At 36.0% G+C, this 24,717-nt stretch overlaps 1 protein-coding gene across 4 annotated transcripts; it reads left to right on the top strand.

The window, feature by feature from the left end:
* Positions 1-601: 601 nt before the first annotated feature.
* LOC127676918 (cytochrome P450 2C50-like) lies at positions 602-24,377 on the top strand. Of its 4 annotated transcripts, none has more exons than XM_052172327.1 (9): positions 602-769; positions 1,896-2,058; positions 2,237-2,386; positions 2,647-2,807; positions 3,921-4,094; positions 11,335-11,476; positions 13,149-13,336; positions 20,969-21,110; positions 24,196-24,377. In XM_052172327.1, the coding sequence occupies exons 1-9, from the start codon at positions 602-604 to the stop codon at positions 24,375-24,377; spliced, it is 1,470 nt and encodes a 489-aa protein (XP_052028287.1). The 4 variants fall into 4 exon arrangements, with proteins under 4 accessions (XP_052028287.1, XP_052028286.1, XP_052028288.1 ...); XM_052172326.1 differs by having other exon boundaries at positions 3,921-4,101; positions 11,339-11,476; XM_052172328.1 differs by lacking the exon at positions 2,237-2,386 and having other exon boundaries at positions 3,921-4,101; positions 11,339-11,476.
* Positions 24,378-24,717: the final 340 nt, after the last annotated feature.

The following is a 24,717-nucleotide window of genomic DNA, read 5'->3' as shown; positions in this document are numbered from 1 at the left end:
GAAAGAAAGAAGATCTCAGAAAATGGAAAGATCTCCCATGCTCATAGATTGACAGGACTAATACAGCAAAAATGGTCATCTTACTGAAAGCAATCTACAGATTCCATGCAATGCCCATCAAAATTCCAACTCAATTCTTCAAAGAGTTAGAGCAATTCTCAACTTCATCTGGAATAACAAAAAAAAAAAAAAAACAACAAAAAAAAAAACAGGATAGCAAAAACTATTCTCAACAATAAAAGAACTTCTGGGAAAATCACAATCCTAGACCTTAAGCTGTACTACAGAGCAATAGTGATAAAAACTACATGGTATTGGTACAGTAATGGGCAGGTTGATCAAAGGAATAGAATTGAAGACCCAGAAATAAATCCACACACCAGTGGTCACTTGTTCTTTGACAAAGGAACTAAAAATCATCCAGTGGAGAATAGATAGCCTTTTCATCATATGGTAATTGTTTAACTGGTGGTTAGCAGGCAGAGAGATTAAGTAATATTTGATTAGTCAATAATGTCCCAAAGTGAAATGTGTTGCTCTGTAGCTGCACTACAAATATAAACTGCCCACAATCACAGCTGTCCCATTCAGAAGAATCTCCATGGATCCAGTCCTGGTCCTGGTGTTCAGCTTCTCCTGTCTGTTTCTCCTCTTATTATGGAGTCAGAGATCTGGGAGAGGGAAGCTCCCTCCTGGCCCCACTCCTCTTCCAATTATTGGTAATTTACTCCAGATAGATGTGAAGGATATTCACAAATCTTTCACCAATGTAAGTATGTCTTATGCTCCACCACTATTTCAAACAGGAAGATATAAGTCATGCTGCTTTCAATGAAATTTATTACTGGAGACAATACTATTTTAAAATGTTCATTAAGTAGAAAACTATATAATGTGTCTTTTCTGTCTTTTGCCTCTACTCCTGGTAAAGAAATTAATAATGAGCAAGGTTTCAAGTTGAAGAAATGTTATGCCATTGCATTTTATAATATGATCACTGAATTTTAAAGTTATGGTTATTCAAATCCTTATTTTCTGAACATTTTCTATTATTTTGGCTTGAGGTAAACTGTTGAATATTTCATTGAATGCATCAGAAGTTTAGACGTTCCTTGTTCTTAGATGAGCATGTGGTCCTTGAATCTGAAGAACTAATTCATGCCTAATATGAAGTAAAACCAGTGAACATGGGCTCACATAGGAAATGAAAGCAACAAACAGTGCCATAGTATATATGGGAGCTTCCCAATCTATTTTCATAACTTAGAAGACAGTCCCTTGTGCCAAGAACACTTCATGATGATAATGTGTTTTGTCCACAAGTGCTGCATTCTGTGGTGCATTTGCTATGATGCCTGCCTTCTGTAGTTTTGTAACAATTGTTAAGAAATAGGCACTTTATTTCACTAAATTACTAAGATTTTAGGTTACATTATCAGAGGGTTCTGCGGTTTCCACAGAAGTTTCACATCTGATCCTGCAGCAGTCATATGACTACTTATGTCGATTTCTATGTGAAGTGAGCATGAGCATCTATAGTGAATAAGAAGAGTGCCAAGATAATTCTTTTTTTTTTTTTTTGCAATATTGCCCTGGGAATGAATGTAGAATTACCATTCTTCAGTTTCTTTGTGAAATAAGATGAAGAAAACTGCAGAATATCATAGTGTGATATTTTACTGTCATCAGTGTGTCAGCTGACTGAGTGGTTTCTTGCTACACTATACATCATCCACATATGATAATTACTCAAAATTCGAGATATATGCACATAAAACTGAGTCTTTCTTGATAAAAATATTATACCACAGCAATATTACCAGTCTAAAAGGGTATTAAACCATTAAAAATAAGGTGACATTTTCCTAATATTTCCATTTTCTTTCTATTTCTAGTTATCAAAAGTTTATGGCCCTGTGTATACTCTATACTTGGGCAGGAAGCCCACTGTGGTGTTGTATGGCTATGAGGCCGTGAAGGAAGCTCTGGTTGATCATGGGGATGAGTTTTCTGGAAGAGGAATGCTCCCAGTGTTTGAGAGAGCTACTAAAGGAATGGGTAAGTGTAGATGGACTCACCTATGTGCTGCACAGTATTCATGGAGAGCTAGAGGATGGAAAGCAGAGGCCATGCTTGCTCCTGAGGCACAGTTTGGGATTCTATGGCTTCCATCAGGCATCTTCTCTGTCTTCTGTCTCTGGGTTATACTCTCTACTGCATGTTCTTATTTTTTTAGGCATTGTATTTAGCAATGGAAATATATGGAAAGACACAAGGCGTTTCTCACTCAAGACTCTGCGGAATTTAGGCATGGGTAAAAGGAGCATTGAGGACCGTGTACAAGAGGAAGCGCGGTGCCTTGTGGAGGAACTGAGGAAAACCAATGGTAAGTGCAGGTTTAGAATCTGACATTTACTTCCTGATCTAGGTATGGCTTTATGAGTGATGTTGATCCTATCCTATTTAAAGTATTTTTCTAATGAGATGTATAGGTCTCAAGTTAATGTTCCAATGCATTGTCAAGCCATGTGTTCCCCTTAGCATAAATGTGGCATAAAACTTCTAAAGCATCTTAGTATGTTAACAAGGGCAAGGTTTCTTCTATGTATATTTTAATGAATTTTACACTTGTTTCCCATTTTTCAGGCTCACCGTGTGAACCCACATTCATCCTGGGCTGTGCTCCCTGCAATGTCATCTCCTCCATTATTTTCCAGAGTCGTTTTGATTATAAAGATCAGGATTTTCTTAACTTGATGGAAAAAATGGATGAAATAACCAAGGTTCTGAGTACCCCCTGGCTCCAGGTGAAGCCATGATCCTCTCCTTCTGAGAGCACATTTATGCTCTGTCTTACTCACAGGTCGAATTCAACAAGTAGCAAATGGTGAAGTGACCAGACACCACAGTTCTGAGTAACAAATTTTGGAAAGAATATTTGAAACAAGTTCTAAACCTTCTGCTATAGAAATGGAAAATCAGAAGGGCCAATGCCAGGACTGCTTTCACCTGCTAGCTTCCTATCCATTGATTTCACTATTAACTTCCACAGGAATCTTTTGATTAAATACTGTATTCACTTCTAGAAAGCTGGCAAGTCACTCATAGGACATTCTTCTACTGTGTGAATTTATTGACATCCTTTAAAAAAATTACACATATCTTCATCATATTACCAGGAAAGGATATCTTAGTATAGAAAGACTATTCTCTTAAAGGATAAAGAATATGTGTGCCAAAGATAGCTGCCAAGAAGCAGTTACTTCAGAGGTTTGATTCATCAGCTACAATTCTAGTTATCAGGGTAAGAGGAAGAAGTAACAAGGTGCATGATTTCATTCTATGTGGATTATAAACATCCTCCCAGAATTGTCTTAGGCTGAACTGGCCTTTCATACAAACTGCATAGAGAATGTAATGTGGGAAAATCCACATCGGTTTAGTTATATAATTTATTTTAATGCATATACTCTATTTTGCAAAGAGCTGCTTGGTAGAAATAAACTCTTCAAGTACCAAATTTCTTCTGTAAATCAAGTCTCGCAGCCATCTTAACTTCTTCAGTAGAGTATGAGTAGAAGTATTTTACATATGTGGTATTTCAAACATGAGATTAGAGTTTATTGGAGATACTAAAATACTGACATGAGCATACTTTGCACTAAAACGATATGTGAGTGAGAATTTTTTACTATGATCTTTGGTCATTTGTACAGTTATTTCTCCCTCAAATCTCTATATTAAAATAGAAAATTAGAAAAAATAGAGAATTATTGTGTATGAAAAAACTACCTGCTTAGGATTAATTCTGTGCATAATTTGATCTATCAATGTTAATCAGCCATGTGGCATGATATAAGTATACCTTAATTATTTCAGTACAATGTACTCATTTAGTAAACTCTTGGATTTCCCTATAGGTTTGCAATGCATTTCCTGCTCTGATTGATTATCCAGGAAGTCATAACATATTTTTAAAAAATTATGCTAGTATTAAAAATTACATTTTGAAGAAAATAAAAGAACATGAAGAATCATTGGATGTTACAATTCCTCGGGACTTTATAGATTATTTCCTAATTAAAGGAGGGCAGGTAAATAGTTTATATACATTTATACAATTACAAAATTGATCAGGTTCTTTATAGTTCATGAAATACTCACTAATTTCCAATGATGTCTAAAATCATAACAATATCATTTGAAAAGCAATTTAGTATTTAATATTTTGTTTGAGTATGCTTGGAAGAAATAGATGAATATGTTAATTGACACTGATTTTTTAAATTACAAACAAAAAGGAAAATTTAAAACAGTGTTGTGAGTAGAAAAAGAAACACGAAAGGCAGATGAGACAAAATAAATTCCAATTTGGTCACACATCATAAACTGTCCTGTCTTTTAACATGAACATGGATATCATCATCCCACAGTTATGGATCACCAGCATATCCTACATGTTAAAATTGATCGTGACATACTTGAACTGACCTACAGGGAATCTTGAAAGGACTGAATGGTGTAGGGAGAGGTAGGTGTAGCTTGATAAGAGTGGGTAGATGAAAGAGTAAAGCTTTGAGAATAATTTCCAAAAAATTTGGCCCAGTGGGGTTAGAGATGTGAATTATTTGGTATGCTGTCATAATTAAGTATTGGTATTGTGTAATTTAGGAAAAACACAATTTCCATAGAGTTTGTGAGGTACTCTCACTTAAAAAACCAATCAATGATAAATATCCATGTTTATTGATTTTAATCAGTTCTGCTCCCTTTATCTCTTTTTCTGTCTTTTGCTAGCAGTACTGTGTTCACATGCATTCATTCCTGAAATATTTTAACACGATATAAAATGTGAGTTCCTCAACTTGAGTACTTGCTTTTGCCAGACTGCTTAACTATTCTGGATCCTTTACATTTTCATTTGAATTTTAAGATATATTAACACTGTCTACAAAGAGGCCAATGGGTATTCAAACATCAATTGCACTTAATCTCTCAATCATTTTAAAAGTTGTTCCATTTTCAAAACAGAGATAAAACTAGCATGATGCTAATAAGTGTATTTTGAATGCACTGCATTATTATTTAGTGCATTTACAAATATTGCAACTACCAATTATCTAGTTTCAAAATGCTGTATCCTTCTGCAAGACATACCTGTCACAGTTATTAACAACCACTCCCCGAACTCCACCACATTATTAGTGAGAGTTTGAGTGAACTCTATCTTTATAGACTTCCTCTGTCTCTGTGACTGAGTAAACTGACATCTACATCAGCTCTTCATGTATAATAACTTTCTGTCTTTTGCACTTACATAAAATCTTAGATGTTCCTATAAATGTAGTTTGCTTCCATACTTCCTACTTTAGTTACAACAAACTTCATTTACAAGGATGAGAACCACAATGGAGATATTCATCAAATATGTATCTTCCTGTTGTTTTTACATCCAACTTGCCTAAGTAATTTATCAGTGATTATCTGTGCACATGATTTTAACAGAAGTTTTTATTTTATGCATTCATATCTTCAATAAATGGGGTTTTTGATACAAATTGTAATTTCATATTTATCTGTGTAAAGAACAGCTGAAATTTTCAACAGACATTATATAATTTAATAGATGAAACAACCTTGATTTTTAAGTGCCATTTCATGTTTAAGAGAGTTTTGGCTGCACTTGAGGTTGCGCATCCAGACACCTAAGTTCTTTGAGTTGTTATTCTGGTCTATTGGTCAACACTACAATGCTTTCACTTGTGTAGTCTGTAGTAGGTTTCAACATTTCACGAATTTTTTCCAGTTTCATTTGAATCTGTGGATTATATTTCTCAAGTTAACTTTATTCCAGATGGAAGTGAATAATTAGATTACTTTAAGGAATATTTACCTTATTTTAAAACAATTCCAATTCAGATACATGTGCATGAGCAGTTTTCCACCTACTAATGTAGTTTTTGTTTCTTAATATTAGAAATGGTTTGAAGTGTGTACATCTTTAATGTCTTTGATTATGAACTTTATGTCTTTTTTCTAATACTGTGTGATTATTTCTTTGATTTCATTTTAGTTCACTAATTTCTATTGTAGAGAGACATAACTAAGTTTAATTTTTAACCTTCCATTATGCTGACACAATTTATTAGTTTTATGAGTTTTTACTTTTTTTGCTTTCCATGGGATTTTTTATTTATTCTTTGTATGACATTGATGCAGTAAATTTTATTGAGATTAGGCAAAGTTAACATTTGTCTTAACTGAAGAATATTTAGTTCTGTGTCAAATGGAAGTTTCCGTACATGTGCTTTAGGTTTAGATAATTTCTTTTTTTTTTTTAATTTTTTTTATTCGATATAATTTATTTACATTTCAAATGATTTCCCCTTTTCTAGCCCCCCCCCACTCCCCGAAAGTCCCGTAAGCCCCCTTCTCTTCCCCTGTCCTCCCACCCACCCCTTCCCACTTCCCCGTTCTGGTTTTGCTGAATACTGTTTCACTGAGTCTTTCCAGAACCAGGGGCCACTCCTCCTTTCTTCTTGTACCTCATTTGATGTGTGGATTATGTTTTGGGTATTCCAGTTTTCTAGGTTAATATCCACTTATTAGTGAGTGCATACCATGATTCACCTTTTGAGTCTGGGTTACCTCACTGAGTATGATATTCTCTAGCTCCATCCATTTGCCTAAGAATTTCATGAATTCGTTGTTTCTAATGGCTGAATAGTACTCCATTGTGTAGATATACCGCATTTTTTGCATCCACTCTTCTGTTGAGGGATACCTGGGTTCTTTCCAACATCTGGCAATTATAAATAGGGCTGCTATGAACATAGTAGAACATATATCCTTATTACATGGTGGGGAGTCTTCTGGGTATATGCCCAGGAGTGGTATAGCAGGATCTTCTGGAAGTGAGGTGCCCAGTTTTCGGAGGAACCGCCAGACTGATTTCCAGAGTGGTTGTACCAAGATAATTTCTAATGTTCTAAAAGTCATTTATTTCCCAATCAATTAATCTCTTTCTAGACATAATGTATATAATTGAATATTAATTATGGTGAATTTTATACCTTTATTGTAAAAAGGTTCATTAGTCTTTGGGATGTCTGCTTTGTGTTTATTGAAGGTCATTTATTTGATGCATACACATTTACATTTCTATTTTTTTTAATTTGATATATTCTTTATTTACATTTCAAATGATTTCCCTTTTCCTGGCTCCCCACTCCCCAAAAGTGCCATAAGCCCTCTTCCCTCCCCTGTTCCCCCATCCACCCCTTCCCACTTCCCTGTTCTGGTATTGCCCTACACCGTTGCACTGAGCCTTTCCAGAACCTTAATTTAGCACATTTATAAGATCAGCTCTGCTCTTTATTTTGTTTTTTAAACTATCCCAATTAATTCTTTGAGAAGTCAACAACTGTTTTGACTACATTTGTTTCTAACTCATCGCTTCTTTTATTCATTCCTGATCCATGTCCACATTCTTTGCCCAAATTCTTGTCTTATTTCATACTTTTGTTTAATTTTTATTTTAATTTTTGAATTAAACAATGAATGAATTTTAATTTTTGCTGTCAGTTATTCTGGGTGTGGGTCTCTCAATTAGAAAGTGGTTGACCTACCTAAAGCTTCATTCTTTAAGAAAATTAACTCTCCTACCTATAGAAGTCATCAAGTGACCCTCAGTTCAGTGTTGTAGTTCAGACACCCTTCCCTCTCCAGACTGGATTGTTCTTAAGCATGTCTTGTGGAAATAAGCACAGTGAGTAACTATGAGTTCTTGAGGACACTGTTTCTCTCATATACATAAGACACAATAGTAGGAAATTGTGTTAAGGTGATGAAATGACCACATGATTATTATCCTAAAGGATAGATTACATGTGTTTTAGTTCCCTTTCATCTCTGAAATAAAACCGACTTGTTCGTGGTGGATGATCACATTGAGGTGATCTTAAATTCAACTTGAAAATATTTTATTCAAAATTTTTGCAACTTTGTTAATCACAGAGATTGGCTTATAATTTTCTCTTTTTTTTTCCTTTGGTCTTTCTCTGCTTCGGGTTACCAGGACAATATTAGATCCTTACAAACAACTTAAAAATTGTCCTTCCTTGACATTTTATGAAGTAACATGAGAAGCAGTGGTGTTATCTTTTTTTCGAAAGCTCTGGTAGAATTCTGCACTAAAACTAACTCTAGGCTTTTGGAAATTGGAGAAATTTTGATTACTGTTTTTATGCCATTGATTATTACACATCTGTTGACTTTATTCCTTTCATTTTTGTCTAACATTGGTAAGGCATTGCATCCAAAATTCATCATTTTTATGTTTTCCAGTTTAGTGGAATATACATTTTTAGGGTATATCTTTATGAATCTCCATATTTTATAGTGTCTGTTGTTTTGTCTCCTTTTCTTCTCAGATTTTATTAAATTGGACTTCTTTCTTACTTCTGGATATGTTAGCGAAATGTGAATCTTGTTCATTGTTTCCTTTTCAATTTAATTTTTACTTTTTAGATTATAAATCATGGCATTACTCCCAAACTGTTACTCTCACCAAAACCTCACATTCATTTCACTACACTCCTATTTAGATTCATGGTACTATCATCAAATAAGCATCTCCTCTTTTAATCGATCCTCTGTATAGTTTTTGTTCCTTTGTTCACTATTATTTTATTAATTTAAGTCCTGATATTAATTATATCTTACTATCTACCTTTTGGAGGTGGTTTCTTTCCCCCAAGGCTTCAACTGCCTCATTGAGTTATTAATTTATTTCACTTGATTTTTTTATTCGATATATTTTTTTATTTACATTTCAAATGATTTCCCCTTTTCTAGACCCCCACTCCCCGAAAGTCCCATCAGTCCCCTTCCCTCCCCCTATTTTCCCACCCAACCCTTCCCACTTCCCTGTTCTGGTTTTGCTCTATACTGCTTCACTGAGTCTTTCCGGAACAAGGGGACACTCCTCCGTTCTTCTTGTACCTCATTTGATGTGTGGATTATGTTTTGGGTATTCCAGTTTTCTAGGTTAATATCCACTTATTAGTGAGTGCATACCATGATTCATCTTTTGAGTCTGGGTTACCTCACTTAGTATGATGTTCACCTCACTTCCAGAAGATCCTGCCATACCACTCCTGGGCATATACCCAGAAGATTCCCCAGCATGTAATAAAGATACATGTTCCACTATGTTCATAGCAGCCTTATTTATAATTGCCAGAAGCTGGAAAGAACCCAGGTATCCCTCAACAGAAGAGTGGATGCAAAAAATGTGGTATATATACACAATGGAGTACTATTCAGCCATTAGAAACAATGAATTCATGAAATTCTTAGGCAAATGGATGGAGCTAGAGAACATCACTTGATTTTTATATAGCCATTTATAGCTATAATAATTCCTTTTATGAATTATAACTATATTTCTTCCTCTCACCCTTTCTATCTACCAACATTTCCCATGGCCCTATGCCCTTTGATATTAACAGACTCATATTTTTAATTATGATTTGTGTGTGTGTTTCTGGGTGCATGTGTGCTACATTGAATTTCCATGCCATCTTCCTCATCGACATCCTCTTTTCCACTGATGTTATCATTATTCAGATCATTTTTAGCAGCAATGTTTTTAATATTTCATGGCCATCGCTTACCTCTCATATCTAGAAGAAGCAATCTTGCAGCAGATATCCTATTCACATGTTTCTTATAATCTTTCTTTCCTTTCTTCCAAGATATGCCCAAGTTTTAAATATAAGACTTGTCTTGTAAATGTTATAATTTGGGAGAGGAAAACCCCTAGTAAGTTGCTCTCTTCCACTTAATTAGGTGATCCTTCTGCTCCACAAAGAAGCTTTAGTGATGAAATGTGAAAGTTGCACTAGGCTATTGATACTAAGAAAACTATATATAATACAGTTAAGAATTTTCCCAGTTGAAAAACTATCACCTCAATAGAATGTTTGCTTAGGTTTCCAGTGACAGCATGACCCCACTATTGTTGAGCAATCCTTAAATACACATAGACAGAGCTGTTTGGTACTGTTAACATATAACTTCCACAATTGCAACATTTTGTTTCTAGATGAATTCCAACATTTGGAAATAAAATTACCATTTGAACATATGGAAATAAAATTATTAGTTTTTTAGTGTAAATGTGTATAGGTATTTGAGGATAATTTTGATGCAAGCAATGCTATATTTGTGGGTAGAAAATGACTTGGAGCTGCATTACAAATAGAGATGAGTGGTTTTGTATGGCAGATATAGTGTTGGTTATACAATATTAGATGCACCAGAAGCCATCTAAAGAGTATGAAATAATCAGTTTGATATTTAAAAAATGATAATGATGTTTTATCTATAATCTCCTATCTGAACATTTGAAGCTGTGGCTTTGTTGATAATTCTGTAGCACATCATCTTCTCAGCTTAATGAACTGCATTTCTCCTAGTGTCTCTGTTATCCCTTGAGGGGCATAAGTAGTTCTTCCTCTTTCCTTATGACCTATGTCTCCTCGGATCAGGTAGTCCTTCCATCCCTCCCTATTTCACAAGCCATGTTGCTAGTTGATAACATATTCGACGGACCCAGGTCATCTTCACTGTGTCAATGTAATCTTGCTAGCTATGCTTTCTTATCTCTTTTACGCAATTTGAACTTTATCAAAAGTGTACAGCAATTTGAGTCCTTGAATAACCTTTTAAAATACTAATAGAAAATTCTTCATAAAAGCTTTGCAACACTTATATCAGGTCTGTAATTTTCCACTTGCTATTAATTTAAATTATGTTTTCTCACAAATGAAAATAAATCTAGTTACAAGCGCTCTATCAAGAATCTATTAAACTCATGTACAAAGAGACTTCTTGTAACCCAGTTTTGAAATAGTAGATTAGGCATAAAGCATTAGAGTCAGGTGTCTGAAAAATGTTTATATTATGTTTATTGTATAACTATTAAAACAGATTTTAATAAAAGAAAATAGATATAAGTAAACAAAATCTTCCTTTTTTTCCAAATTTTCTATAGAATTATAAAGCATTGTATACAAAAACATACACATATCTGGGCAGACAATCTTTGGAATGCAATTTTAGACAAACAAGAAATATAAATATAAAAAATGAAATTTAGACCATCTATACCACAGTCTCTGAAATATCACATTAGTTTCCACAACTGCTGTACATTCAGAGACTCTGTTGGCCACAAAATAAAGTTGTCTAATAGTGCAGATTTGTTGTAGTTTGGTGTTCAATAAAAATAAATAAATAAATCATATTATTGTATCAAACCATTCTTAGGAAGACTGCAATCAACCATTGAAAAATATGCTCGAACACATGGCAATAACAATGACTGATCTATTTACTGCTGGGACAGAGACACTAAGCACAACGCTGAGATATGCTCTTCTACTCCTGCTGAAGTACCCACATGTCACAGGTGAGGATGATACAGGTGATGAACCGCTGCATTCCTGTAAAATACTGATAAGATGCTGGCTAGTGGCCTGCATGTTGTCCTTTAACATCTCAGTATTTCATTTCCTGTTCTACTGGCTGTAATGTGGGTGAATGAGAAATGTAGCAACCATGTGTTCTGGGTTCCCAGGCAGGTGGTAGGTACATCTGAATATATCAGATGGTGGTTGTATATTGTTTTATTCCCCAAACTGAGGATTTTGGAATGTACAAATAGTTGTTACTTGAATCTTGTCATTGTTGCATAATGGGAAAATAGTTGGAGAAAATACTTTCAAAGTACACATGTATGCACATAAATTGAAAATAAATATTGACTTTTAACATGTATCTGATTTCAAATGTCTTTCATCAATGACTATAATAATAGATAACTATATTTAAATCTATTGTTTTTTATATTTTAGCTTTTTTCCTTTTTTAAGATTTTTTTTATTATATGTAACTACACTGTAGATGTCTTTAGACACTCCAGAAGAGGGCGTCAGACCTTGCTAAGGCTGGTTGTGAGCCACCATGTGGTTGCTAGGATTTGAACTCAGGACATTTGTAAGAGCAGTCAGCGCTCTTAACCGCTGCAGTCACTGATAAGTGGATATTAGCCCAGAAGCTCTGAATACCCAAGACACAATTCACATATCAAATGATTCCCAAGAAAAATGAAGGAGAGAGTCCTGGTCCTGAAAAGGCTTGATGCAGCAATGTAGGGGATTACCAGAACAGAGAAGCAGAAGGGGGTTGATTGGGGAATGGGCGGAGGGAAGAGGGCTTATGGGACTTATGGGGAGGAGGGAACCAGTAAAGGAGAAATCATTTGGAATGTAAACAAAGAATATAGAAAAGAATAAATAAATAAATAAATCTATTTAAAATATTTAATTACTTCCATTGTATTCTGACTCTAAATAATAAATATATGCTAATGAGTAATAATCCTCATTTTATAGGACAATGTCATATATGTCATAGCAGTTCTGTATAGCTAAATTTATTCATGATCATAAAATGTATATTTATAATGCTGCTGAGGCAGACTCCATGCCCTGGGTAAACTTTCATTAATGCAACAACATGCCACATTTCCCAAAGCCCATTTTAAAATGTCTGACATGGTGGCACATGTTTAATATCTTAGCACTGGAGATATGAAGACAAGAGAACTGAGGTATTCACTGGGTAGATGGTCTAGCCTAATCAGTTCACTGAAGATTCTTAGAGTCTGAGAAGAAACAAGAAGATTGATTCCTGAAGAATATGATTGTCATCCTGCATCCAATGCTTAAGTAAATGAGTGCAAATGCATATCTAGAAATGTGTATTTATAGATACACACACACATACAGAGACAACTGTTTTACACACAAGTAGTAACTGATCAGTAGGTGAGTGGTATGAATGCAATTGCAGTGTAAATGGTGTGGTATGGTCTGTGTGTGTGCATATGTGTTTGTGTGTATATGTGTCTGTGTGTGTGTGTGTGTGTGTGTGTGTGTGTGTGTGTGTGTGTACTGAACAGAGGTCTTTTCAAAAATTCTATTAATAAATAACACTTTAGGGCACCTTCATTATGGCCTGCATTGTGAAAAACATGTCACTTCTCTCCTTTTCCAACACATCTCACTGTGACTAAATAGCTAAAGTCCAGGAAGAGATTGAGCATGTGATTGGCAAGCACAGAAGTCCTAGCATGCAGGACAGGAGCCACATGCCCTATACAGATGCCATGATTCATGAGGTCCAGAGATTCATTAACATCACCCCAACCGGCCTACCTCATGAAGTAACCTGTGATATTAAATTCAGGAACTACTTCATCCCCAAGGTAAGTTTATGTTTTTGCATCTCTATGCTTTTGATGCTTGTAGGCTCACAATATGATCCCAGTCCACTGAGTCATAGGGTGCTATGAGTGCCTTATGATGATTCATGATTGGGATGGCAGTTCTACAGCAGGCAGGGACAGAGTTGTGACATTTCCACATTTGCTCTGCTTTCCAAATATTTTAGTAAAGCTTAGGTGCTTACATTTCCACATTTATTTTCCAAATTGTGTTGATTTCTCCCCCCCCCCAAAAAAAAACCCTCTGGAAATTTTAGAATTTTAAAAAGTTACCAATTATTTACAAAGAGTTTATATCCTGAATTCTTCAATTCATCCATAAGTTTGTGTCATTGTTTTATTTGGGCTATTTATTTTTTGGTGTAATACTTTCTTTTCAATGATATAGCTTATTTTCTTACACTTTTTTTAAAAAAAATTTATTCGATATATTTTTTTATTTACATTTCAAATGATTTCCCCTTTTCTGGTTCCCCACTCCCCGAAAGTTACATAAGCTCCCTTCCCTCCCTATGTTCTCCCACCCATCCCTTCCCACTTCCCTGTTCTGGTTTTGTCTTATACTGCTACACTGGGTCTTTCCAGAACTAGGAGCCACTCCTCCGTTCTTCTTGTACCTCATTTGAAGTGTGGATTATGTTTTGCATATTCCAGTTTTCCAAGCTAATATCCACTTATTAGTGAGTGCATAGCATGATTGATCTTTTGAGAGTGGGTTACCTCACTTAGTATGATGTTTCTTACACTTTTATTGAAATATTTTCTCAGACATTTACTGAAAAGTTAATGCTCTCTTACTATCATTTTTTAATGCCTTTGCATTTCTTTATATGGTTTGTAGAAACAATTGATTTCACTATTTTTCTTATTTTAATTACCCTTGCAAAATTACCTAATTATTTCTAATTATTTATATGTATGAATATGTGGAATTTCAATGTGGTTTCTGAGTTAATATTTCTATGGATGTTTTTCCTATTCTTGTTAATTTCTGCTTATGTTCTTATCGTACCAATCAATAAATAACAGCAACTAACAGACTGCTTTATGATTTCTTCACTCTCTAAATTCCAAGTATAATGATACATAATCAAATAGAAAGAAGCAAAATAACTTAAATTAATACCTCAAGCTATTCATTCATATAACCCTCCCAGAAAAGAGCTGGTGTTTACATAAATGTTATAAGATAGAAATGATTGAATGAAGAGGTTCAACTCTAATGGAGAAAACAATTTTATTTCTGATCAAAAAAGAGTATAACTTGATGGCTCAATCCTGTAGTCAAAGTTGATGTCTTAAGAATTTTAGTTGTTATCAGAATAGGAAAATGGGCTTTAATCTCTTGTTTTGGCATGAATTTTAGTTGTACAAGTGTGGACATTCTTTCTAAGTTTTCTTTCTGCACCCATGATTACAATCAATATATTGGCTAGTGTTTTGTCACTAAGTATAACTACTATAAGCTCATGAATTCATTTGAAATTGATCTAACACACATTGTGTTTGTCAAATCTATTGTATTTTAAGAGATTTGAGCCCATTAGTATTTTCCTTCAAACTTGATAAGTGAGAATTTTGATACTGAAACAAAGTTGATTGTTTTTAAAAGAAGTGTTGCATTATATGGCTGGATCTATTTCCATCTTCTTCCTTTTTATGTCTGGTTGTTGGAATAGATGAGATGCAGAAAAATTTCTGATTGAGTATCAGACACTACACATAAAAATATGCAGAATACGGTGACATATTAATCCAGAAAGGGGTCATTCTTTCTCCCTTGGGATTTCATTAATGTAGAATCTCTGGCCCTAATCTAGAATTGTATATGACTTGAAAATATCATATAATATATAGAAATATTATATAAATAAAATTAAATAAAATGTAAATATACACTTATCAGAGAGTCTACTAAGTATAGAATGATAATGTTTGATTAACATCTTTCAGGTAGTCTCAAATTCATACCTATTTTGCCAGACATTTTAGTTAACAATTTAAAGGTTTTCTATTGTGAGACAATATATAATTATTTTTATCATTTTAAAATAATGTGTGCAAAGATTTTATCTTGTAGGAAACATTAATACCCATAATAAGGTCACAGTTACTAATTTCATTCTGTGGCAAAAGTTGAATTAATCTTAGAAAGTTGTAATGGGTCTTACCCTATGATCAGATTTGGTAGAATGCTCATTCTCTGGTTTGGTCAAAGCACCTACCTAGGATAAAACTTGTTTTTCAGGGGTGAAGTCTATGCTATTATAACATAACTTGTTTATGCCTTTATACCTAACTAAATGCTAAATAAAGAAAGAATAAGACAGAAATGGCCTACCTCCATTATCCCCTCCTCAGGTTTACTGTCTTATTTAGAGTGTTACATCTGCTGAGCTCAAACACCTTCACCCCTTTGCTAGCTGTTCCTGATGTGATTGTTCTCTTTTGGGTCTAGAGAGCTAGATTAATGCATTCTTTTTTTCATAAAACTTGTGGTACAGAAATAAACATCTCTGTGCCGCTGTGATCACAGTCATTGACAATTACACTGCTGTCACAAACATGTGACTTGCTCTGTCTGCCCGGAGCCAAAGATCTCAGCAAATACTAGACTAAGAAGAGAACAAATTAACTTTACCTATGGCTTTCCCACTGTAATAGGGAATGGAAATGCTACTGATACTCTGAGTTCTGTCACTGTAGGAGAGAGCAGTCACGGGTGCTGTGCAAATAAATGAGGATGTCTGTAGACAATGCTTATGCAGTCTGAAATGCAAGTTTTATATGCTTTCAACAAACCAAAAATAATGTTTCATTTTTCTTTTTATTTGAAATACATTTATTTAAGTTGCCATGCTCAGAGGCAGGTGGAGAGAGACAGAGAAAGAGACAGACAGACAGACAGACAGACAGAAGAGAGATGATCACAGCTTGTGAAAGGATTGTACTGAAAATTCCCATCTGTTACAAGTTTTTGAGGATTATGTAAGATCATTCTTATTTTATTATGTGAAGAGAATGTGCCAGTACCAGCTCCAACCATTTACATGCATCTTCAGAAGCTTTTTCTTATTTAGCTGTAATTGCACTAAAAACATGACCATCACCTCTTTTTTTAATTTAATTATTTTTATTTTTATTTTTCACTTTATATCATGCTCACTGAAACCCCATCCCAGTCACCTCCTCCCACAATCCTTCCCCTATAACCCCTTCCCTTCTACTCTGCGCAGATGCCCACCCCACACCAACTCCCCACCCCCACATAGCCCCACTTCAAGTCTCTGCAACACTAGGTGTTTCCTCACCTACTTAGGCCAGACAAGGCTGCCAAGCTAGAACAGCTCCCATGTATAGGGAAAAGCTTTTGGAGATAACCCCTGCTCCAGTTGCTCAATACCCACATGAAGACTGAGCTGCATATCGGTTACATAAATGCTGGGAGGCCTGGGTCAGGCACGTGTACTTTCTTCGATGGGTGGTTTAGATTCTGAGAACCCTGAGGGTCCAGATTAGTGGACATTTTTGGTCTTCCTGTAGAGTCCCTGTCCCCTTCTGGCCCTGAAATTCTTCCTCCTATTCTTCCATAAGAGTCCTTAAACTCCACCCACATTTGGCTGTCAGTTTCTGTATCAATCTGAGCCTCCTGTTGGGTATAGCCTCTCAGAGGACAGCTTGCTCCTGTCTGCAGGCATAAGAAACTACCATTAATAGTGTTAGGTATTGTTACTTGCTGATGGAATGGGTCTCTATGGGGGCTGGTTATTGGATGGCCATTCCTTCAGCCCTATCCCAAGTGCCTGCATTTCTTGTAGAGAGGATAGATTTGGAGATGAACATTTTAAAGGCAGGTTGATGTCTCTATTGCTCCTCTAGGGTTCCTGCCTAGATACAGAACTTCTTGAGGTTCCATGTCCCAAATGTAGTGAGTCACAACTAAGGTCGCCCCAATTGATTCTTGGGTATCTTCTGTGTCCCAGTTCTCTGTCTCATCCGGGAGATGCCTCTTATCTCTTTATGCTATTGATTGCAGATTTCAATTCATTTTTACAGCCATCTAGTCATCTCTTCTGCCCTTACCCACACCTAATCCTGAACCCTTATTTCCCTCCTGATCCTGTCTCCCTTCCTCTTCCCTCCCTCCATCTGCCTCTTATGACTATTTTATTCTCCCTTCTAAGTGAGATTCAAACTTCCCTGCTCCGGCCTTTCTTCTTGTTTGGCTTCTTTAGGTCTGTGGACTGTAGCATAGTACCTACATTTTATGGCTAATATCCACTTACAAGTGAATACATTCTATGCATGTTCTTTTGGAATTAGATTAGGGATTGATGCTTGCCTGTGGGAGGGATTCCCAGTTGGACTGCTCCATTTTTTATTAGATATTTGCTTTATTTACATTTCAAATGTTATCCTCTTCCCTTGTTTCCCCTCAAAAAAAAAACCCTATCTCATAATACCTCACCCTGCTCACCAAATCAGCCACTCCCACTTACCTGTCCTGGAATATCCGTACACTGAGGCATTAGGCCTTCACAGGATAAATGGCATCTCCTCTCATTGATGTTTGAAAAGGCCATCTTCTTCTACATATGCAGCTGGAGCCATAGGTCCCTCCATATGTACTCATGAGATGTGATTTAAAATCCAAATCTTGCTTTTCTGGTGTTTTGGGGTATTCAAAACTTGCTGTTGTGGGAGAACTGGGTTTGGATGATGCCATGTTTTCTTGGTTTCTGTTGGGAATGTTCGTGTGTTTGCCTTTCGACATCTGGTTATCTCTGGTATTAGTTTGTCCTGCTGTCTCTGGCAAGAGTTTGTCCCTCCTGTATGCCTGCAAGCCTGTCTCAGTACCACTTGGAGGCCAGCTCTCCCTGGTACAGAGGACTGTGAAATAGCTCCTGGGTGCAGATGGAGACCAGAAGGACCCTGTCCAAGCTGCTCTGCCACTCCTGTGCCCTGTGTGCTCCTCTCTGGACAGGCTTCAAACAATCACCAGAGAGAGAAAAATTCTGCAACACTTTTGACCCTACATTTCTTTTAGACAGGAACAATTCTGGGTTACAATATTTGAACATGGGTTGAGGAGCCCATCCCTCCACCAGTGGTCCTGTCTATCTACTGGAAGTCACCTTTTCAAGTTCCATCTCGTCATTGATGGGCATTTGGCCAAGGTCATCCAAATTGAATCCTAGAAGTCTATCACATATCAAGTCTCTGGGACTTTATAGACATCTTCTCATGCCCAATGCCACTTGGCTGCTTATTCCGTTCATTCTCCAGGCCCTCTGGCCATCTTTCCTATCTCTTCCCATACCCAATACTGTACCACTTTCCAGTACATTTCATCTCTCCCAGACAGATCCTGCCCTCCCATGATTCTAAGTGGGGTTGAAGAGTCCACAATTTGGCCTTTCTTCTTAAGCTTCATACAGCCTGTGAGTTTTATCATGGATGATTCTGAACTTTTTATGTTATATCCACTTCTCAGTGAGTACAGTCCATCCATTTCTTCTTGGATCTGGGAACCTCATTCAGGATTATGTTTTCTATTTTTCTTTTTTTTTTAAAGGAAGTTATTTTCTAGTTCCATTCATCTACCCGAAAAATTCATGATGCCTTTGTTTGTAATAGCAGAATAGTTCTTTACTGTGTAGATGTACCATATTTCCTATATCCATTCTTAAGTTGAGGGACATCTAGGTTGTTTCCCACTTCTTAGCTACTCTTTTTAACTTATTTTGTTTTATTATTTAACTTAATCTTATTTCCCATCTCTGCTCCTTCCTATCCTCTTCTATTATTCCTCTTCCATCCCATAAAGTCTTAAGTATGTATTTATGCTATATATATATGGAATTCCATATAAGAAAGTAGACTCCTCTCTATCACAGGATTATTTTTGTATATATGAGTTATACAAAAGATCAAAAACAAGTGATATTTGTCCTCCTAAATTATGTATACTTTGCTTAAGTAATCTTTTCATTACTAACCACAGAAAACACAGTGTTTCATTTGAAAACATAATCTATGTGACTTGTGAAGACTACTTGATGAACTAGACATGCAGGTGGTGAGACTCTCATGTCCAAACTTGAGGCTAAGTAGAACAAAATCAGCAGTATTAGCACCAGATTCCAAAGTTCTAAATTTAAATATCATTGATGGCATGTTAGCCACATTTCTGGGACTGATCTCAGATTCCTCTTTGTTCCTTACCTAATATGTGTGCTGAAATATCACTGTTCTCCTTTATGTTAATGCCTTATTTTTCTAGGTCTTCTATTCTACACCATTGGTCAACCTGTCTGTACTAATACAATGCCGTTTTTATCACTATTGTTCTGTAGTACATCTTGAGGTCAGGGATGGTGATTCCTCCAGAGACTCTTTTATTGTTCAGGATTAATTTGGTTATCCTGGATTTATTTATTTATTTATTTATTTATTTATTTATTTATTTATTTATTTGGTTTTCTGTATGAAGTTGAGAATTGCTCTTTCAATGTTTCAACACTGAAATTTTTATTGGAATTGCACTAAATTTTTAGACTGTTTTTGTAAGATGTCCCTTTTCAATATTAATCCTACCTATCCATGAGCATGAGAAATCTTTACACCTTCTGAGGTGTTCTTTGATTTCTTTCTTCAGTGACTTAAAATTCTTGTCTTTACGGTCTTTTACTTGCTTGGTTAAAGTTACACCAAAATATTTTATATTATTTGTGGCTATTGTGAAAGTTATTGCTTCTCTATTTTTTTCAACCCAATTATCATTTGTACAAAGGAGGGTCAATAATACGTTGGACTTAATTTTATACCCAAACTCTTTGCTGAAGTTGTTTAATACCTGTAGGAGTTCTCTGGTAGAATTGGGGTCACTTATGAATACCATCATATCATCTGAAAATAGTGAAAACCTAACTTATTCTTTTCCAATTTGTATCCCCTTGATCTCCTTCTGTTGTTTATTCCTCTAGCTAAAATTTTAAAGTACTATGTTGAATAGATATGGAGAGAGAAGTCAGCCTTGTCCTATCCCTGGTTTTAGTGGGATTGCTACACGTTGGCTATTGACTTGCTGCATATTGAGTTTATTATGTTTAGGTGTGTACATTGATTTCCTGATCTTTCCAAGACATGAAGGGTCATCGGCTTCTCTTGGAGGCTCTATCAGTATCTATGAAATTATCTTCTGATTTTTTCCCTTTGAGTTTGATTATATAGTGTATTGTGTGAAATAAAACCATGCCAGGAAGCATAGTAGGCAGAGCAAATTGAGATCTGAGAGACTCAGTGGGCACACACATGAGACTTTGGCAACTCCTAGTTCCATGACAATCTCATAGCCTGGAAAAGATGTCATGCTCCTCACATAAAAGAAACTTGTCTTATGGTCATATAGACCCAAAACAGAGTTCTCCATGCTAATGAAGTACCTATAGGTGCTGTTTTGCTAAGTATAGGTTGAAGTAAAACCAGGTGCGGTTTTTTTTTATAAAAAATATTTAACCCCTTTTATGGAGCAGACATTGAACGAGGTTATTTTCCTAATATGTTTATTTCCTTGATTTCTTTGTAACTTGGTATCTATGTGCGTTGTTTCAGGGAACAATGGTAATCGCATCATTGTCATCAGTGCTGCGTGACAACAAGCAGTTCCACAACCCAGAGATGTTTGACCCTGGTCACTTTCTAGATGATAATGGAAACTTTAAGAAAAGTAACTGCTTCATGTCTTTTTCAGCAGGTAATGCAAACTCATTTTCATATGTCTGATTTACAGTTTGACTTGTTATGATAAAAATTGATGAATAAAATCAATTTGGAGTTAAAAACTTGATGTTGTTTAACATCAGGAAAGTGTGGACAGAAATTCAAGACAGGTACTTGGAGTCTAAAATTGATGCTGAGGTTATGAAGGAGTGTTGCAAATAAGCTTCTTTCAGCGTGCTCTCTAATGTAAGCCAGGACCTCCAGCCCAGAGGTGGTACTACCTACTGAGAGCCGGTTCTTCCTTCACCAATCATCAATCAAAAAATGACCACACAGGCTTGCCTAAAGGACAACCTTGTCAGGAATTTTCTTGTTTGAAGTTCCCTGTTTCCAAATGACAGTAGCTTTGGTCAAGTTGACATACAGAGAGCCAGAATAAATTGGCCCAAGGGCATGCATATCTTAGCTATGTTTGGACTTACATGGTGACTCCTATAAGGTTAGTAGAAATGAAATGTATGTATAATTTGGAGTTGATTCCAAGTGCCCATGCAGTGCCCATGTAAAAATATGATCCCAGTCAAATAAAAAACAAGTGAGATATTAATATTCACAATCTTTTATGTCAAGTATATGTCATTTGCATTCCTCCTTTAGCTATATCACAAAGACATCAAAGAAGTTCTTAATGACTTGTGAAAATTAAACTTTATTTAGGTTTTACTCACTTACCATGAACATGGAGATTGCCATATTTGGCTTCTTCATTCTTGTAGCTCCTTCCTCACCTCCTGGTTTAGTTAAGCTGAAACAAGTTTCTCAAAACACATAAAAGCTCCAAGAATCAATCTCAGAAAAGCTGATGAATGAATGTGGTGATATAGTTGGCCTAGTACAGTGACATTTCACTATCCAAGGTGACTGTTAAGAATCACCCACTCGGAAGTGACATGCCCAGTTTTCTGAGGAACCACCATACTGATTTCCAGAGTGGTTATACCAATTTGCAACCCCACCAGCAGTGGAGGAGTGTTCCTCTTTCTCCAAATCCTCGCCAACACCTGCTGTCTCCTGAGTTTTTAATCTTAGCCATTCTGACTGGTGTAAGGTGAAATCTCAGGGTTGTTTTGATTTGCATTTCCCTGATGACTAATGAAGTTGAGCATTTTTTAAGATGCTTCTCCGCCATCTGAAGTTCTTCAGGTGAGAATTCTTTAACTCTGTACCCCATTTTGTATTAGGGTTATTTGGTTTTCTGGGGTCTAGCTTCTTGAGTTCTTTGTATACATTGGATATTAGCCCTCTATCTGATGTAGGGTTGGTGAAGATCTTTTCCCATAAGGATATATGCTCCACTATGTTCATAGCAGCCCTATTTATAATAGCCAGAAGCTGGAAAGAACCCAGGTATCCCTCAACAGAATAATGGATGCAAAAAATGTGGTATGTATACACAATGGAGTACTATTCAGCCATTAGAAACAATGAATTCATGAAATTCTTAGGCAAATGGATGGAGCTGGAGAACATCATACTAAGTGAGGTAACCCAGTCCCAAAAGATCAATCATGGTATGCAGTCACTAATAAGTGGATATTAGCCTGGAAAACTGGAATACCCAAAACATAATCCACACATCAAATGAGGTACAAGAAGAACAGAGGAGTGGCCCCTGGTTCTGGAAAGACTCAGTGTAGCAGTATAAGACAAAACCAGAACAGGGAATTGGGAAGGGGTTGGTGGGAGAACAGGGGGAGAGAAGGGGGCTTATGTGACTTTCGGGGAGTGGGGGGCCAAAAAAGTGGAAATCATTTCAAATGAAAATAAAAAATATATCGAAGAAAAAAGAAAAAAGAAAAAAGAGAAAAAAAAAGAATCACCCCATTCTTGGCTTAAATTTGTTAGAGACTGAATTTATTTATTTTTAGTTGACATCTCTCTCTCTTTTTCTTGTTCTTTAATCTTTTTTCTCACAATCCAGACTTTATCCCCCTCCTAGTCAACCCTCCTACTGTTCCAAGTCCCATTATTTTATTTATTTACATTTCATGTTATTTTTCATTCCGGGTTTCCCCTCTGAAAATCCCCAGCATATCCCCCATTCCCCCGCTTCTATGAGGAACTCCCACCCACCCCCATCCATTAGTGATAGAGAACAAAAAAATAGAATATTTAAAAATATATATTTATTATGTTTTTTTGCATGAATCCAATACAGATTTTTTTGTTTTCTTTGGTTTTCTTTTGTTTTCTATAATTTTATTATGATTAATTAATTAATTAATTTATTATTCACATCCCATATTTTATTTCCCCCCACCCCACCAACCTGTCCACCCTCTGACTGTTCCATATCCAGTACCACCTCCCCACCCTCAGTCTCCAGGTGGATGTGCCCATACCTTACCCCACCTGACCTCTAAACTCCCTGGGGTCTCCAGTCTCTTGAAACACAGGATGTCCTCGCTCTTAATAACTGAGTAGAATTTCATTATGTGAATGAACCATATTTTCTCAGTATTTCTTACTTGGATTCAATATGTTTTAAACAAGTACATTCCCACTACATCCCTCCAGTCTTCCCATAAGCCCCAGCACCATTCTCTCTCCCAGTTTCATATGCCCACTGGGACCTCTACATGCTGTTACTGTGTATATAAGTATAGAGTTGTCCATTGCAAATTTGGTAACCTATCAGGGGCCACAACCATGACTAAACTAGCTCTCCCTCTCCAAATAGCCATCAGTTGCCAATAGCTCCTCAATTCGGACAAGCCATTGTGAGCCTATTCCTAGAATTTGCTACAATGGACCATTTTTACAAAAGTAAGAAATGGTTTGAAGACATGATTAAGTAGTAAGGATAACTTGTTCTTTTGTAACAAACCTGGGTTGAATGCTTTACCATTACCTTTTGATCAAATACTTTTTAGGAAAAAAATGTGACACACTTTTGTCTACTTAACTGATTTTGTATTCTTTCTGCAGTTCATCCATCTAACCACACATCTAATAATTCAACAGCTATTCTTAATCTTCAGTATTAGTTAAGAGTACTGTGTGTCTCAGGCTCACACTTGTGAATAAGGCATACTTACCTCTTTGACATTTTTTCACAGGGAAACGGATGTGTGCAGGAGAAGGTCTGGCACGCATGGAGCTGTTTCTCTTCCTAACCAGCATTTTACAGAACTTCAACCTGAAACCTCTGGTTCACCCAAATGACATAGATATAACCCCAGTGTCCAGGGGATTGACCGTAGTTCCTCCTGCTTTCCAGCTCTGCTTCATTCCCATCTGAAAATCAAATGCCTGGGACATCTGTCTTGATGATGCTGAGGCTTTAATTCACTCTTTCCACACTGGACACACTGCCTTTTTTCCATTTCTTTTGCCTCTTCATAATTTCATAAGGTTCTGTGAAGATACATTTTCCAATCTGGAGTTTCTGCACAAATGTTTCTGACAGGATCTATTTTCTCAAACACAGTTACCATATGCTAGGATGATATATACTTAATCACACATTAAATATGCTCTCATTATGAAACAGAAATTACTATTGTATAATTCACAGTCACTTCTGTTCTTCATTTTTAATAATAAATTATTTTGATCCACCTATTCTCAGACTTCTCATC

Source organism: Apodemus sylvaticus, chromosome 1 (genome assembly GCF_947179515.1).
Source record: "Apodemus sylvaticus chromosome 1, mApoSyl1.1, whole genome shotgun sequence".
Lineage (NCBI taxonomy): Eukaryota > Metazoa > Chordata > Mammalia > Rodentia > Muridae > Apodemus > Apodemus sylvaticus.
This window is presented reverse-complemented; position numbering and strand designations above follow the sequence as displayed.

Bases quoted from the DNA above. Each gene is read 5' to 3' on its own strand.
- LOC127676918 (XM_052172326.1), top strand. From the start codon at position 602: ATGGATCCAGTCCTGGTCCTGGTGTTCAGCTTCTCCTGTCTGTTTCTC. The intron at 4,102-11,338 runs GTTTATATACAT...ATTCTTAGGAAG, and splicing joins TAAAGGAGGGCAGGTAAATA to ACTGCAATCAACCATTGAAA. The intron at 13,337-20,968 runs GTAAGTTTATGT...GCGTTGTTTCAG, and splicing joins GGAACTACTTCATCCCCAAG to GGAACAATGGTAATCGCATC.